General features: G+C 38.6%; 1 protein-coding gene across 5 annotated transcripts in view; it reads left to right on the top strand.

The window, feature by feature from the left end:
* Nucleotides 1-16,777, top strand: part of LOC129178829 (SH3 and multiple ankyrin repeat domains protein 2-like) — a 324,991-nt gene that overhangs the window by 45,314 nt on the left and 262,900 nt on the right. For all 5 annotated transcript variants that reach the window (XM_054771420.1, XM_054771421.1, XM_054771422.1 and 2 more), the window contains exon 2: nucleotides 9,740-9,967. In XM_054771420.1, coding sequence (XP_054627395.1) covers nucleotides 9,758-9,967 — 210 coding nt within the window. In that variant the 5' untranslated portion in view covers nucleotides 9,740-9,757. The remainder of the gene's footprint in view (nucleotides 1-9,739; nucleotides 9,968-16,777) is intronic.

Below are 16,777 nucleotides of genomic sequence, written 5' to 3' on the forward strand. Positions count from 1 at the left end.
TAATGCTTGATTGCAGAGAAGAGAAAGAGAGAAAGCTCACCTGGAGACAGCTCTGGATAATGGAAGCAAGAAACATCAGATTCATCATAAGCGCTACATGTGATGTGCTCCCATCCCCCAAAAACCTTTACCGGTGGTATGGAGAGGACCCAACCTACGCCCTCTGCCCAAATTCAGCGACTCTCAAACATATCTTGACCAGTTTAGGACCAGCCTCACACAAGGCCGCCACACCTGGGATGCCAGGTGTTGGCGATGAGCTCTCTGGAGGTGTTAAGGGTCTATCATCAAAACACCAATGAAGGAGGGTACCCACCTGACGACCCTAAAGTTTTAAACCCACCCCCTTCCTTCCTGCCCTTACTCAGGGGTGTGGCGTGGGAGGAAGGGGGGAGGCTGAGCGATGACCTGTTTTTTTTAATCCCAGGTCGGGACCTTACTGCCTCGCTCAACTCCCGCCACTTTCCAGGCACTACTTTACTCACGGATGATGAGGGTGTCTTGTGTTGAAAGGCTGAAACATCCCTGATTCAAAGGTACACTACTGATGATGTGTCCCAAAATTTACATCCTTCCCATGGCTGAGATAAAGTTCCCACGCCACTCTCAACATCCACGCCTCATGTGATTACCATCTATTGGCACAGAGGACTTTTTCCACCAAGTCCTGTGTATTTATGAACCTAAAAAATGTTTTTTGATAAAATCGATTATCGCCGATAATTTGTAGCACAATTATCGACCAGCGAAATTTGTTATCGTGACAGGCCTCGATAAAATTCAACCGTGAACCTTCAGTGGCCCCTCCTATCTGACCCCCACTCAGCTCCCCTAAAATCACAATACATTTACAGCAACACACACTTCCTTATTTATGTATTAAATGCCTTATTTTCTCCTATTATGTCTACTATATTTGCTAATATTAGTGTAAAGGTGACTATAGGGGTGTTATTTCATGTGTAGATTATCGATATTATATTATATTATTATATTACATTTATAAATAACGAATACTACTTTGGGGAAATTCACTTATCACTGTCTGGTCTGGAACCACTTAACCACGATAAACAAGGTATCAATGTAATTACAATACATAATACATAATCACCAATTATCTGAAGGCTATGAATTGCGAGTCACTCCAGACTCGATGCAGTTTTATTGTTGGCCAATTTGCTGAAAGCCTAGTCAAGAAGGAAGTGCACTTCCATGTAGTAACCAGCATTTGCACTCGAGCTGGCACAGAAATAATTCGCTTTGACATGAAGAGGTTGCTGTTTTCTCTCCTTTACTCCGCTTACTTAGGCGTGCAAACCATGTTTTCATTTCTTTTTTTTGAATATAATGCAATAGACCATCTGCGTCCTCATGTGCTTTTTATGTTGTACCTTTTTTCTGAAGCAGCAGCAGGAGAACAAAAGGTATCTTTCTCCAGTGCAATCAGAATTGACGCTGCTCAACTTTCAGTTTATTTGGCATTTCTAAACAATTTTTCCCATGTGATGTAATATGTGATATAGAGTGGTACCTCTTTTTGTTATTAATCTGTTCCAAAAGGTCTGGCAAAAAAAGGAATCGTACGAAAAATGAAACAATCATTTTCATAGGAAACAATGTAAATCCAACAAATCCTAAAAATGCTAACACAAACACTATAAAACAATATTAGTTTTATATGCAGAAACACCACTTTTACCTTCATGAAACTTGACTCTTGGATGGATGAGGGTAGCAGAGAGCCACATGCTATCAAAGTTGTGGCACTTGCAACTTTGTTTTGCAGCCGTTAAAAAAAAATAGACTTGTAGCGTAACTGTGTTAGTTAGCAAAGAACTACAGAGTCAAGCGCTGATTACATCATAGACGGGCGACGGAGCTGTTGGACAATGACTGGCGTGCTTTGTAATAAAGACACGTTAAGAGTACAGTTGGACTCATGCAGTATATTAATAACATGACAGGACTGAGTCACCAACACGTGGGATTCTTTCTTTTTTTTTTGCCCTTACAGCCCCAAACGGGTATTCACACACAATTCCAGCACTTGGGAACAAGGATGAGGTGAGACAATAAATGGGAAAATACATGTCTATCTGAAAGTTATGTACAGTAATCCCTCGTTTATCACAGTTAATTGGTTCCAGTCCCGATCGTGGTAAGTCAATTTCCATGAAGTAGGATTCCTTATGGAATATTTTCATGGTTGGAGCATAGAAAACCTGTTTACAACCTTTGAAATACATTTTTTAAACATTATTAGAGCCCTCACATGAAATAGACATGAAATAACCCCCCTATAACAACCGTTACACCCGTACACTCGTATGTAGTAGACAAAATTTAGCTTGCCGTGGGTTACGGCCACAACAGTAGCCTGTGTTAGGGATTATTGTGCCTTGTGAGATCATTCAAACCTGCAATAAAAGCCTGTTGTTCTGGTGATCAAGTCTGGTGCTTGTGTGTCTCACCGAACATTACAGTAACATTACTCACACCTAGTGACCAGTGTAGAATACTATGTCATCATATCATCATAACGTCTTTGAATGTGTCTTCTGAATGCCTTATAATTGTATTTCAGTTCATTTAGCGATTTTTAAGCTTGAAAATGCTTAATTTAGGCCAAAAAAGTACAATTAGCTTAAATATGCATATTTTTCTTTATTAATAGTAGGCTGTATCCGACCGCTAAACAGCATGATTTATTAATCAATGTATTTTTGAAAAACCGTGATGGAGTGAAGCCGCGAAAGTCGAAGCGCAAAATAATGAGTGATTATTGTATAAGTTGCACTTTTGCATCTCATGGCACATAACTGTGGTGCATTCAAGGACCGTGAAATTAACTGTGAAAAAGCTCATTTTGACAAAATTTATGCAAATAATTTGTTGTAAGTAAGGTTACGAGGGCCTCTGTTTCTTGTCATTTTGTGTGTGGTACTCAGTTTTTGTCCATTCTTGCAAGTACTATTGCGGGTGTGTGCGGAGGCAGGCAGTGGTGGTTTTAGGGTGGGGTAGGGGGCACTTCAGGGGGCCCAGAATTTGGTGCTACGCCCCTGGCTATGTATCTTAAAGTAGCATTGATGATTTTAACCTCGGATGCAACTTACCAATTAATTTCTTATGTGATAGCAACAATCAGAATCTGCACATCTTTTCCGAACCATCCAGCAGCTCTCCATGTATTTTTAAAAAGGACGCAGGAGAGCTTTTAAAATCCACCATTTTAACATAAACTTCCCCGTAAACCACTCATGTTATTGCTCACATCTCCGAAAACCTTTAACAATCTTCTGCCCTGGAATGTCTTTTCTTGTAAAGCTGTTTTCATTTGAAAAGTTCCTCCGCCTACAGCTTCTGTTGCTAGGCAAACTCGCTCTCACACCACTCCCCAGTGTATGGGTGAAAAGGCAGCAGATGTTTCCTTGCTAGAAAATGACACCGCGGTTATAGGCATGGGGTCAAGAAAGCACAGTTTCAAGCACAGTTATCTGTCTGTCAGACAGTCAAATATGGATATTCACCCAATGAAAATGATTGTGTGTGCAGCATGTTTACATCCTGCATATACAAATGTATTTATTTGGTGAATGGGCATGCAATGTCACTGGCAGTGGTTTACAGTGGTTCCTCGTTTTTTTTTTTTTAATTTTTTTATTGATTCCTTCCAAAATGTCTGATAAAACCTGAAACGCACAAAAACCGAAGCAATTTTTCCAGGCGGAAATCATATAAATCAAATTAATCTGTTCCACACATCCAAAAATATTAACAATACATTTTATAGAGAATGGAGTTTTATGTAGATTCAGACTGTGACTTAGTTTGGCTCCCATACCGTTTATTCTGGCAATGGAACATACAAAAGTTCCACTTCCCTCACAGCCGTACAGCGTCTGCCAGAGAACAAACACACAAAACGAAATACACAAATAATGCCTCATTAGCCCACGACGTAATAAAGGCTTCTCGTAGCGTACTAACGAAACTGTGAACAAACTGAAAACCTGACAAAACAACTACACAGATTCAAAAAACAACTCCAAAAGTATTCAGTCTGAAACATACGAGCTCTGCAATCGGTAACATACACAGAAATAGTACTTCTGTGGGCCAAGCAAAGTTTTATTTCCATCTTTGGGAGAGTACATGTAAACTCACCCTACCGAGACCACGTGCTGTAGACTGACTGCCCACTGCACAGGGGTTTCCCTGTCAGGTCTGCAAGGTCCCGGCAGGGGGTGGTCATCCCAAACATACTTAACATATATTGTGTATTCGCTACAATTTATACAGAAAAATGAAACAGTAGAATGAAAAGCAATATTGTGGAACCTCGGTTAGAAAATGTACGCCAAAATTTTGCCTTGGTTTGCATACATTTTCCAGGCACGTATATTGCGCGTGCCTTGTCGTGTTATTAACGTAAGTCCAACTGTATTCTTAATGTATTTTTTATCACAAAACATCCTTGTTAGCATCCTATTAGCTTGCTAATACATGGAAACGGGAACCCTTTTCTAGTTTTACAATTATAGTATTACATGCATAAAACAACTCAAAATGCATATAAAGGATGAATGTCGGAGATGAGTGAACATTTAAGGTTGCTTCTACCTTCTGAAGATGTGATTGTTGACAAAGACGCAATATGGCAGCGAGATCAACACTGACACCAACTTTGTGTCTCTCACCTCAATACCCCAAAATGGAAGCAATTGCAACTTTCTTTGCCTCCATTTTGGCTTATTTTGCAGCCGTGATCAAGAGGATAGCAGAGACCTGTGTTGAGAAACACCTTTGAATTCAAGAAATAACTCATTGTAAAACAGGAAGGTGGTGTCCATGTTGATCTCGCTGCCAAATGGTATCGTTCACGTCTTCAATGAAGGTAAAAGTAACTTTAAATGTTCACTTATCCAGTTCTTTCATCATTTATATACATTTTTCGTTTTCTGCATGTAAAACTATAATTGTAAAACTATAAAAACGTGTTAATTACATTTACATTATTTCTTATGGGAAAAATTTATTTTGGCCATCTGGAACAGATTAATGATGCTAACCAAGGTTCCACTGTACATATTTTGTCTGATGTAGTCGCTACGGCAGAAGCTATTTAGATTGGGGCGATTCATTGCTCTTCAAAGGCATCTATCAAGCGGCTGCAAAATAACCTACCTAAGTATTTTGCATTCCTGTCTTGTGTTTGTGTGTAATATCTGGTGGTATTCACTCTATCAGTCTTATAATTTGTCTTGGCTGTTTTTTGTTGATTGTGAGCTAAATGTCATGTGTGTGTGTGTGTGTGTGTGTGTGTAGTCAGCTCATCCTGTAAAAGGCATTGTAGAGCAAGTTAAATTACTGTGACATACAGTATTTACATTGATTCCACTGGGAAGCATTGCAATACTAATGTAACGCTATAAATATCGTCGCAAATACTAAAACAATCATTAAAAAAATTGCGATCTCAAATCACACTAGCATGCGATCCAATTGCTGAATGAGGACTTTTTCCTCCAATGTACACTTGATAATTTGACCCTGACTTACGAGGACGTTTTCACAACATAGTCACTGCATAAACAGAGCAACATTTACAGCACAGCTACAATTGATGAGATGCTCTATGCAAGTGAGAGGAAAATAAAAACCTGTACTGTGTCTTCAGATTTGGCAAAGGCTAATCAAAGCAAAAGGTCAACGGTGACTCACGGAGATAATCTTCATGGTCTTTCTGGCTCTCTGTGTCATCGGAGTGACAGAATGTGAAATCAGAGATTTATCCACTGATAGCATTTGTGGGTATGTGTATGTATGTTTGTTTATCAAAGGGTCATTGATGAGTGTAACCGCCATGACACATGAATGATGTGCCTTACAGTGGAACCTCGGTTAGCATACGTGTGTTTAAACTTTTAAAATGTACAGCAAAACAACGATTTTGCTGCATTGTGCCGTTGCAGTTGCGACGGTGACACTGGCTGTTTGGGCTGTGATTGGTGGGCTTGCAGCACATTATTTCCTGTCTGAAAACCACTCGTTCAGAGGCCAGACAGCCCACCACCGCAAACACCGTCTCCTTTGATTTCGGACCTACTGACTATCTTCTATAGTATCTGCCAGAGGTTTCCAAACTTTTTTTCCACACATTTCGGTTTTAGTTTTTAGATCATCAACCGTTTTATTTCTTAAATTCACATGTGCACAGGAGGAAACTGTATTTTCTTGGGTGTGATGGACTACATCATGTCGATAAATTTATCCAACCGAGACTGTGATGTTTTACTGGAAAAGGAGAGAAATAATTAGGTAATTGACATTGCTAAGACTAAATTACATATTATATTATGTTGATGGCTGTGCATTTATAAACTCTAACCTTAGACAGGCTGACTAGAAATTAGACAAATATTGTTGATATGATGTCGAGTTTTTTCAGTGTTGAAAGTAAAATGACGACACCTGCTGCAAGGGAACACATTACTGTGCTGTTGTGCTATGTAAGTGCCGCCTTACACGGATACACATCACGGTGTTCAGTTTGCTGTTTAGCCTGAAAGGCTCACACATTTTCTGTCTTTGTTACATTTTTGTTTTCCTTCTCTTTTGTTGTTATTGTTTTCCCTCTCCATCTTCCCGCTCCTTCAACCAAATATCCGCTTCTTCCTCTGCAGGAATGATGTAAACGTATTGGTGATGTAAGCACACCTGACAATTCTTCGAGGCAGAGAAAATTCCTCTATCATTTTTTGTAGTCGAGGTGCTCAAATGACTCCAGGAATCGTTTCACCACTAATTTAAATACATCATTTATATAAATAAAGTGATTACTAAGTATTTGATTCACCAATATGAAATAAAATCCACAACAAATTGTCATAGCAATACACAACACAGAGAATTCGTCCCCTGCTACATTGTGGTTCGAACGTCGCTACCTTGCTCTATCCTGGCGTTTGCAAATATTAATTAATAAATGTTTTGTGGTTGACTATGACCTATTACTAGTAAATAAATATTGAAAGAGAAGTCATATGTAGTATTCCGTATGTAGTATGTATTTCAGATAGGAATCTCTGGCCACCTCACCTTCGATTACGATTCAGAGGCCTGCAATGCGATGATAAAACGATTATTGATGCATCTCGATGCTTCTTTTTTTGTAATCAATAGTTTGTCAAGGTGTCCTAGTGGTTAGCATGTTGGCCACACAGTCAGGAGATCAGGAAGATCTGGGTTTGAATCTCCGTTGAGCATCTCTGTGTGAATTTTGCATGTTCTCCCCGTGCGTGCGTGGGTTTTCTCGGGTACTGCAGTTTCCTCCCACATTCCAAAAACATGCATGTTAGGTTAATTGGTGACTCTGAACTGTCCATAGGTATGAATGTGAGTGTGAATGGTTGTTTGTTTGTATGTGCCTTGTGAATGACTGGCGACCAGTCCAGGGTGTGCCCCGCCTCTCGCCTGAAGTCTGATGGGATAGGCTCCAGCATACCCCCGCGACCCTATTGAGGATAAATGGCATAGAAGATGGATGGATAGTTTGTCAGTTTTTTCATGCATACATTTTTTTCTATATATATATATATATATAATTTATTTTTACTCACTGTGTACTACTAAAACAAAGCATATTTGTCATGATCCACAATTAAAATAATCATGAAACAGATTCATTTACTTCCATTATCTTTTAATAATTGGAAGGTTACATCTGCCAGCATATTTCCCGGTTACCGGTCACAAATCCTTTGCAAGAAAAGTTGTGATTGACTTTGCCTTTTCCGAGTTGGGTGGAAAATTAGTTATCACCTGCTTGATGGTTCTCTGGTTGACAGCAACTTCAGTTGGCTGTTTGTCCTCCTGGCTCGGGTGGAAACGTGCTATCTGGTTTTTCATGTCATGTTATGAAGACATTACCTTAGATTCCATTACCGTCACACTGCATGGAGTCAGCCATGGCATGTCCAACATGACATAGTGAAAAAAAGTTATTCTCACATTCCGTGAGGAAGTGGTACGTTTTTGGCTTTGTACTCTGTCTTTCTTCCCAACTCCGTTTGAAATATTTAATTTAGTTTAACAAATTTGGAGTTTGGACCTGAGCACTGCTGTCGGTGTGTTAAGGTCGGCGACAATGTATGAAAAAAGCATTACAATCACATTCAAGCATTTGTTGCATGTAGCTGAGTCTGCATTCATTTCCCCCCGAAATGAGGCACTGATAGCTACTTAATTTTTTGGTGCATATAGTACGTTGGCGCCGGTGCCATTACGATAATGAGCCTCAGTATGCAAGTAGGTATATGTGATAGCAAAAATTTAACGTTAACTGTTTTTTTTATATGTTTTTTAATTATAGGTTTGAACCTTTAGCACAAACACTATGAATTTCATGTTGGCTATTTTGAAGCAGGACGATTTTTTGGGAGGTTACAGTAATCCCTCACCACTTCATGCTTTGAATTTTGCAGCTATCTGTCAGTAAAAAAAAATAAATAAATAAATAATGCTGTTTTGTGGTTGAATATGACCTATTATTTGTCAAAATATGCATATTTAAGCCAATTTTACGCATTATTGCCTAGGTTACGTATTTTCAAGCATAAAATGACTAAATAAAGTAAAATGGGCATTCAAAAGACACACTGAAAGATGTGATGATTTGTAGTTTTCTATACTGGTCACTAGGTGCCAGTAACGTTAGTGTAATGTTGGGTGAGACACACAAGCACAGGACTTGATCGCCGGAACAACAGGCTTTTATTGCAGGTTTGAATTATCTCACAACAGGCACAATAATCCCGGCCGTAATCCACGCCAAACTAAAACTCTGAACCCCTGATGTCACTTCCTGCCCGGCCTGCCACTCAGCTCCCCTAGCACCGGAACACATTTGCAGCAAAACACACGAGTACGGGTCTTATTTATGATGTTTTAAATGTCTTATTTTCTTATTATGTCTACTATGTTGGGTAATACAAGTGTAAAGGTGACTATACAGTGTTACTTCATGTTTAGAAGGCTCTAACAATGTTAAAAAACAAGTTTAGAAGGTTGTAAAGACATTTTCAACGCTCCAACTAGGAAAATATTCCATTTATAAGTAAGAATGGTAAATTGTGCACATTCACTTGTCACGGTCATGTCTGGAACCAGTTAACTGGGATAAACGAGGGACTACTGTACTGTCAATTTGAATTTCAAAGAACACAGCAGCGTTGTACAGAGCACTGTTGAAGCTGTTCATACCGCAAGCCCTGCACATCTGCAAATATTATATATTCAGAATTGTATAAATGTCTTGATTCTAATTAGGTCAATTTTGAGTGCATGACTACAAGCTGTGACTGATTAGACGTTGCGTACTTCATTTTTTGGTGTCATTAATCATGCTGACACCTCAGTTTATTACATTTCAGTACAGCTTCTAAAGCTGATATCGTTCTTGAGGTGGGCCTTTGGCCATGTGAAGCTGGCAGGTCCACTGTCCAGCTTTTACTCATATACAGTTTCATTGTGAGGCATTTTGTCCAGCCACATACTGTACATTCCTTCGGGAGTTAGTTCTTGCAGTCAGTGCACACTGGAGTGGAATGGATGAGAGTGAAAGATCAAACTAACAAGCATCCTCGTAAAGGAGCAGGCAGTGTCAAATGGGATATGGGGAAATTCTCGAAATGTATGACTTACTGACTTACTAGTTTTCTGTCCTTTTCCGACCCAGCTAAATCTGCCCGGCCTCATGACTATGCCCCGGAGCCCCACTTCCAGTGAGGATGAGATGGCCCAGAGCTTTTCTGATTACTCCGACGACTGTGCCTCTGAAAGCTCCCGTGAAGAAACCATTTATGAAACTATAAGGGCCACCGCCGAGCCGTCGCCGCATCGCATGGACGACATTCACATCAACTCGCTGGTCATCCGTGTCATCATCCCCGACCTGCAGCAGACGGTGAGTGAGTTAAGGGGGGGATGGGGTGGTGGGTGTGGGTGGGAGGTTATATATAATACACGCTTCATTGTGTGGTTCGTGGGAGTCTGCATGAAATTTCTTACATTTCTTAAAATTGCTTTTCAATATGAGTATGAAGAGCATTGTAGAATATTTTCATTTTATTCTGACCTTACTGAGATTTCCTAGAAAGCTTAAGCTGCCGCAAAAGCTACGTCTTTACTTTAGGCTTCTCTGCGTTGCTATCGGGGAAGTGGTCAGTGATAACACCATTTAAAAGGTTTTCAAATTGCATTAAAAAATTGCTGGACTCTAGCATCGCCAGGGAAGATTGATGAAGAGCCCATCTGGGTGTACAGAGCATATAAAGCAGTTGCCGCGCCCTCCAGAAAGTGAAAGTTACCTTTTTGTGTGAGAGAGTGACAACAATGCATCCTTTGTGTGTCCGCCTCTTCTCACAGTATTTTTCCATCAGTCATATGTAAGTGTCGCGCTACTCTGATATGCTATGCTATGTGAGGGTGTGCATCAAGAAGGCCTTCGATGAGAAGCTATTAGACCGAAAAGACACTGCGCTAATAGACTGAGTCTAAAAAGTGTCATAATAATAATACCTAACAATGCGATAAAAATGCCAGTAATTTATCCGTGAGGAATTGGCTTTTGGAGATGCATACTCTGTACAGGGGGGCCTTGGTTTACCACTCGCTTGGGAAGTAGAATACGTAGAACGCGCAGCACAAAAATGCAGTGTGGAAGAGTACAGTGTGTACCTGCTGAGCGACACTGAGGAAGAATAACATCACTATGTCTCCCTGGCAGCCGTGCGCCAAAGAAAAGGAAAGCCATGATGTTAAAATGACCTCCGTTAAGGACAAAGAATGCTTATTGAATGTTAATGAATGCTAGAGGGGTCATGGATTCTCTGTGCTGCTACAAGGAGATCTTGGAGGAGACCTGACTGGGATAAGTGAATTTCCACAAAGCAGGATTATTTGGAATGTAGGATATTTTTGTAGTCAGAGCATAGAAAACCTGTGTATGACCTTCGAAATACACTTTTTAACGTTATTAGAGCCCTGCAGTTGCTAGGGGAGCTGAGTGGGAGGCGGACAGGGCGTGACGTCAGGGGTTCAGAGTTTTAGCTTACCATGGGTTACGGCTGCAGCAGTAGCCCGTGTTAGGGATTATCATGCCTGTTGTGAGATCATTCAAACCTGCAATAAAAGCATGTTGTTCCGGTGATCAAATCTGGTGCTTGTGTGTCTCACCAAACATTACAGTAGCATTACTGACCCCTAGTGACCAATGTAGAATACTACATATCATCACAATGTCTTTTAATGTGTCTTCTGAATGCCTTACATATGTATTTTATTTTATTTTGACATTTTTGTGCTTGAAAATGTTTAATGTAAGCAAAAAATATGTAACATTTTCTCAAATATATATATATTTTGACTAATAGTAGGCCGTACTAAGTACTCGGTAAAAGTCTTTAATATAAGCACAGGCAGGTGCAAAATTAGAGAAAACTCAAATTAGAGGCAGGTCAGCGAGAGACAGAAAATTAAAGGCAGGTGAAAGAAGGGGCGGAATGAAACAGGAAAAGGAAATACCAGAATAAGAGTCTAAGACAAAAGAGTCTAACAGAGTCTAAAGAGTCATGCAGAGCGTGACAGTATTCAACCACAAAACAGAATGATTTATTAATTATTGTTTTTTTGAAAAACTGTAATCGAGTGAAGCCTACTTTTCAGATTCAATATGACTACTTTGTATTGAAACGGGGACTTCACAGCTGTCAAATATTAAATATATGGGGAAGATTAAATAATTAGTAATATAAAAGTGTCTTGAGGACAAGCACATCAGAGTGACTAACTTAATGCTGAATGACTCCATTTCTAAAATATGTTCTGTGTGCTTTAAACTGAACTGCTGATAAATGCATGACGCCATTAATAACGCAACAGCTGTGACTGTGGCATATTGGAATAGTGCATCTTTTAATAATGTCAGCTGTGGGAATTATGCATGTATTATTTGCATAGTGTCTTCACTAAGCAATTAACTGCACATGTTTTTAATTACATTTTCCATAGGGTCGTGCAATATGGTCTATGGACATGTAATTATAGAACGTGCTCTACTCGCAGCATAGATACAATTGGATTATAGATCAGGGGCACATTCATCAAGATTTTAAGAGACCTCCTATCTTAGCTTGAATGCTTAATACTGAAGCTTTTCATGCGACACTTCACACCTGATTGTTTGATTTCAAATACATTCTGGTGGATAAATGCAAAATTTGATCAACTTTGTCATTGCCCAAATTCTTTTGGACCTATCCTTAAATATTTGTTTGTCCTGTGTTGGAAAATCTCACGTGAAACATAATTATCCCTGCAGTCATCATCAGCAGGCGCATATAAAAAACAGTTGAAGTCCACGCAAATCTGTTAAGGACCTTCTATGACACACTGTGTGCAGTGCCATTGTGTGCTGGTCAATAAAACGCACCTGTGTTGGTTGTCCATAACATATGCCGGACGATATTGTAACCTAACGACGGCCAATATGGCCAAACATTCATATCACCATACACAGTGCATCCTAACAATATAGAGTAATCCCTTGCCACTGTGTGCTTTGAATATCGCGTCTTCACTCTTTTCAAAAATATATCAATTCATAAATCATACTGTTTTGTGGGTGAATAGTATTACTCTAAAAATATGCCTATTTAAGCAAATGTGCATTCAAAGTCACTGTAATGATATGTAGTATTGTCAAACTCGCCCTATGCTAGCATGTGTGAGTCTGTATTATGTCTTATTTATGCCTAATATCTCTTATTTTCTGTGATTAATGCTACTTTATTTGGTAATATAAGTGCAAAGCTGACTATAAGGGTGTTATTTCATGTCTAGAGGGCTCTAATAATGTTAGAAAACATATTTAAAAGGTCGTAAACAGGTTTTCTATGCTCTAACTATGAAAATATTCCATTTATAAATAAGGAAACCTACTTTGTGGAAAATGACTTCTGGGATCAGTTAACCATGATATACTGTATATATTCTACTTTATTAAAACACATGATATACAAGAACAATATAAAGGCTTATGGATGAAAGGTTGACACAATTAAAGTCAAATAAAAATAGTTACAAGAACAGAGAGAGAAGCGAAAAAAGGGAGAAAGAACTTGTTGCTTATATTACAGTCATTATGAAGTCGTCTTGGCATATAAATTATAAATGATAATAGAAACATTTCAAAACAGCTTACAGGTTACAAAGGCTCCGTTGGCTGCCGACGTAGGTTGTAATGTAATGTGTCATTTCTGGTTTTCGGAGGTGTTTTGCTCACAATGTACAGTATTTAATCTGGGTATTTGCTGTCTCATTCTCTCTCTAGACTCTTATTAATCTACTTGTTCATTTCCTGTTCATAGCGGGTTACTTTTCCTAGTCCAGCTAGACTGCTGGTAACGTGTACAAAGCACTTTTGTATTTGCTACTTCACTTTTTCTTTTTAGATGTTTTTGTGGAATGTTAATAACATTTAACATTTCTCCACATAGTGCATTGTAATGTAAACACACCAGATTTTATCCTGGGGCTAATTTCCATTCGTAGTCCCTTAACATGAAGACAGACAATACATCATGAACCACAGAGTACGTACAGTACATGTACCAGCTAGAATGGCTAGAATGAACGGGTCAAACAATGGTCTTATTTATATGCGGCTCCATATTTTTGTTCGTGTTTTGATTTGGAGGATGACCAGTTTAAGTTTTCTCTACGATTTTTGTCAGGTGAAACTGAAGTTAAAAATAGTAGTGAGAATTAATTAATTCATGAGGCAGGTAATAAGCAAAACCGGTGATTGAAAAATACTTTATTTTAAATTTATATTTGAAAAAAAATTTTATAAAAACTTTAAAAAGTCGAGTGAGGAAAAAAAAAGTTATAGTTATTTATTTATTACCTTAAATAGATACCGTCAGGCAGACGCTACAGGAGTTTGAAGTCCAGGACCACAAGGCTGGCAAACAGCTTTTACCCACAGGCCATCAGGCTTCTCAACGAAGCACTCACACACACCGCACGCAACACAAGCACACACTCATAGCACTTTATTTATTTATTTGTATTATTTATTTGTATTAATGTCTCTTCTGTTTTTGTTGCTTAATTTATTGGTATATATGTTTATGTGTTTATGTTTCTTATGTTCTTATTCTTTCTTGTGTTTTCTTTCTTTTCTTGGGAGAATGAACAGAATAAGATTTTCATTGCATGGTATAACTGCTGTTTTACCATACACATGACAATAAAACTCTCTTGAATCTTGAATCTTGAATTTTGAATTATTTTTATAAGGTTGGTTATGAAAATATGCTACAGAAAATCAGATTAGAACAGGAAGTTAGTGAAGCACCAGCGCACCTGGGCGTCAACAAGTAGGCAAGGCTGCAGACAGGTGCGGTGATTTGGTGTGATCGGAAGGGTGATCAGGGCTTTACCACCAAACTTTGTGCAATCTGGAGCTACAAGTCTGAAGAGGCAGCCGGTAAGGAACCGAAATCCTCTTTAAAAAATCCCGTTAATACTGCTGTGGTTTGATGCGCCTGTGCTGCGCACGGCTTGACTTTTCTTTGGTTAGATGTCCGCCAATAACGCGTGGCTCATCATTAGGAATCTGAATGAATTGAAAGCATGTGCTTGCTGTAATTGTTTGCTTAGGATGTGAAATTAAGAATGCCGCTAAATGACGGTAAATGGCACATATAGGCACGCGGCGTTCCATGTTTGTTTGGTTAATTAATTGGTTCTGTTTGGAGTTCTGCCTGGGCACGAGCAGCGTGTTTGTGGTGTTAAACAAATCCAAATTATGCAGATTTCTTTTGCACATTTAATGTGCTCGTTTAAATTCAAAATGTTTGCTAAAATCATGGTATTTATTTAATAGAATAGACACAATTTGATAAAACAAGCATGATGTAAAGTCCAAAAGGCTACGTTACAATACAAATGTTAAAAAATAGTTTACTAAATTGCAGTAAAAGTGGTAAAAATGATTTAATTTAAATTGTTACCATAAAAATGAATTGGTTCATATATGGCAACAGTGTAACATTGATTTTTTTTTTTTATATTACGTGTTTGTGTCCTCCTTTTTTGAAGGTTTTCACCTGTGCTGTGCAGTGAAAAAACTTGGAAAAATGTGGAAAAACAACTCATGACTTGAACCACGTTAAATAAAGTGAAAGCAAAACATCGAGTGGATCCAGTTTCTTCGGTGTAGCAACTCAGACCCTTTTGCCATGCACGGAGTTGAGAAGAACGTGACAATTTTCATGTAGAAATTTGCTTTAACTGTCTCAAGGTTTGTACTACTTCATTTCTCATGTGGGTACATTTTTGAAGATCTGTGGTCAATCCACTTTTCAGGAAATGCTTTAACAGGCCTCTCGTTCTTATCAAACCATTTACACCAGGGGTGTCAAGCTCGTGCCATGGAGGGCCGAGACAGTGCAGCTTTTCTTTCCAGCCAGTCACTAAAGCAGGTGATTTTAATGATCAACACCTTCAGTTTGAGGGAAGGAGCTCATCAATTAAATCACCTGCTGAAGAAACTGGTTGGAGAGAAAACCCTCCAGGGCACGAGTTTGACACATGTGACCTACACTTATTATTCAGCCAGGGCATGTGGCACTGTTGCTTTTGGTTCAACCCCCCTCTGATGGGAGGATATGACACCCTGTTCAGACTTGTTAAACTGTCCACAGCTCATCTGAGGATCCACACAGGGCAGGATTGTCCCAGATAACAGAAGAAATGAGGTGTTAAAATTTTGGTTAACCTTGGTTAGCGTCAATTTGTTCCGGAAGGTCCGACTCTAACCGAAGTGTGCTTGATCCATATACATTTTTTTTTCCCCAAAGAAAGAATCTAAATCCAATTAATTTCTTCCAGAAAGCCAAAAATGTTAACACACAACCTGTTTTTATAGTTTTACAATGATAGTTTTCCATGCAGAAAACAATTCAAAATGCTGTAAGTACATATAAATGTTGATTGAAATTGATCAATGAACATTGAAGTCAAATTCCTTGTTTGTGTAGGCATACTTGGCCAATAAAGCTAATTCTGATTAAGGTTACTTTTTACTTCCAGTGAAGATGTCATTCTTGCCAAAGACCACATTTGGCTTTTTGCCATGAGTTAATAATTGAATTATATTCAATTCACGTCTGCTTTTCTTTTGCTCTCTGCTGCAAAATAACCCAAAATTGCGCCAAAGAAAGTGCAAGTGCCAGCATTTTGCTAAAGATGAGAAACACTACTAAATTCAAGAAACGGCTCATCGCAGAAGAGGAAGGTGGTGTCCGATCTCGCTGCCACATTGTGTCTTTGGCAACAATCATGTCTTGATGAAGGTAAAAGCAACCTTATATGTTCATTTATCCCTTCATTCAGCATTTATAAGCATTTAAAATTGTTTTATGCATGTAAAACTATACTTGTAAAACTATAAAAATTAGGGCTGTCGAATTATTTGAATTTTTAATCAGATTAATTACTGCTTTCAAATTAATTAATCCTGATTAATCACCATGTCACACTGTTACATTGTATTATCTTATCATATTTCCTTATTTTTCTATGTATTTTAAACTAGTAAGCTTTGCTTTAAAAAATGTATTAATAACATAATGAAATTAATGAAATATATTAGTTACCGCCGCTAACGCGCTATTTCTGACAGCCCTACTAAAAACTGGTTTTGCGT

The sequence above is a fragment of the Dunckerocampus dactyliophorus genome, chromosome 3, assembly GCF_027744805.1.
Source record: "Dunckerocampus dactyliophorus isolate RoL2022-P2 chromosome 3, RoL_Ddac_1.1, whole genome shotgun sequence".
Classification (NCBI taxonomy): Eukaryota; Metazoa; Chordata; class Actinopteri; order Syngnathiformes; family Syngnathidae; genus Dunckerocampus; species Dunckerocampus dactyliophorus.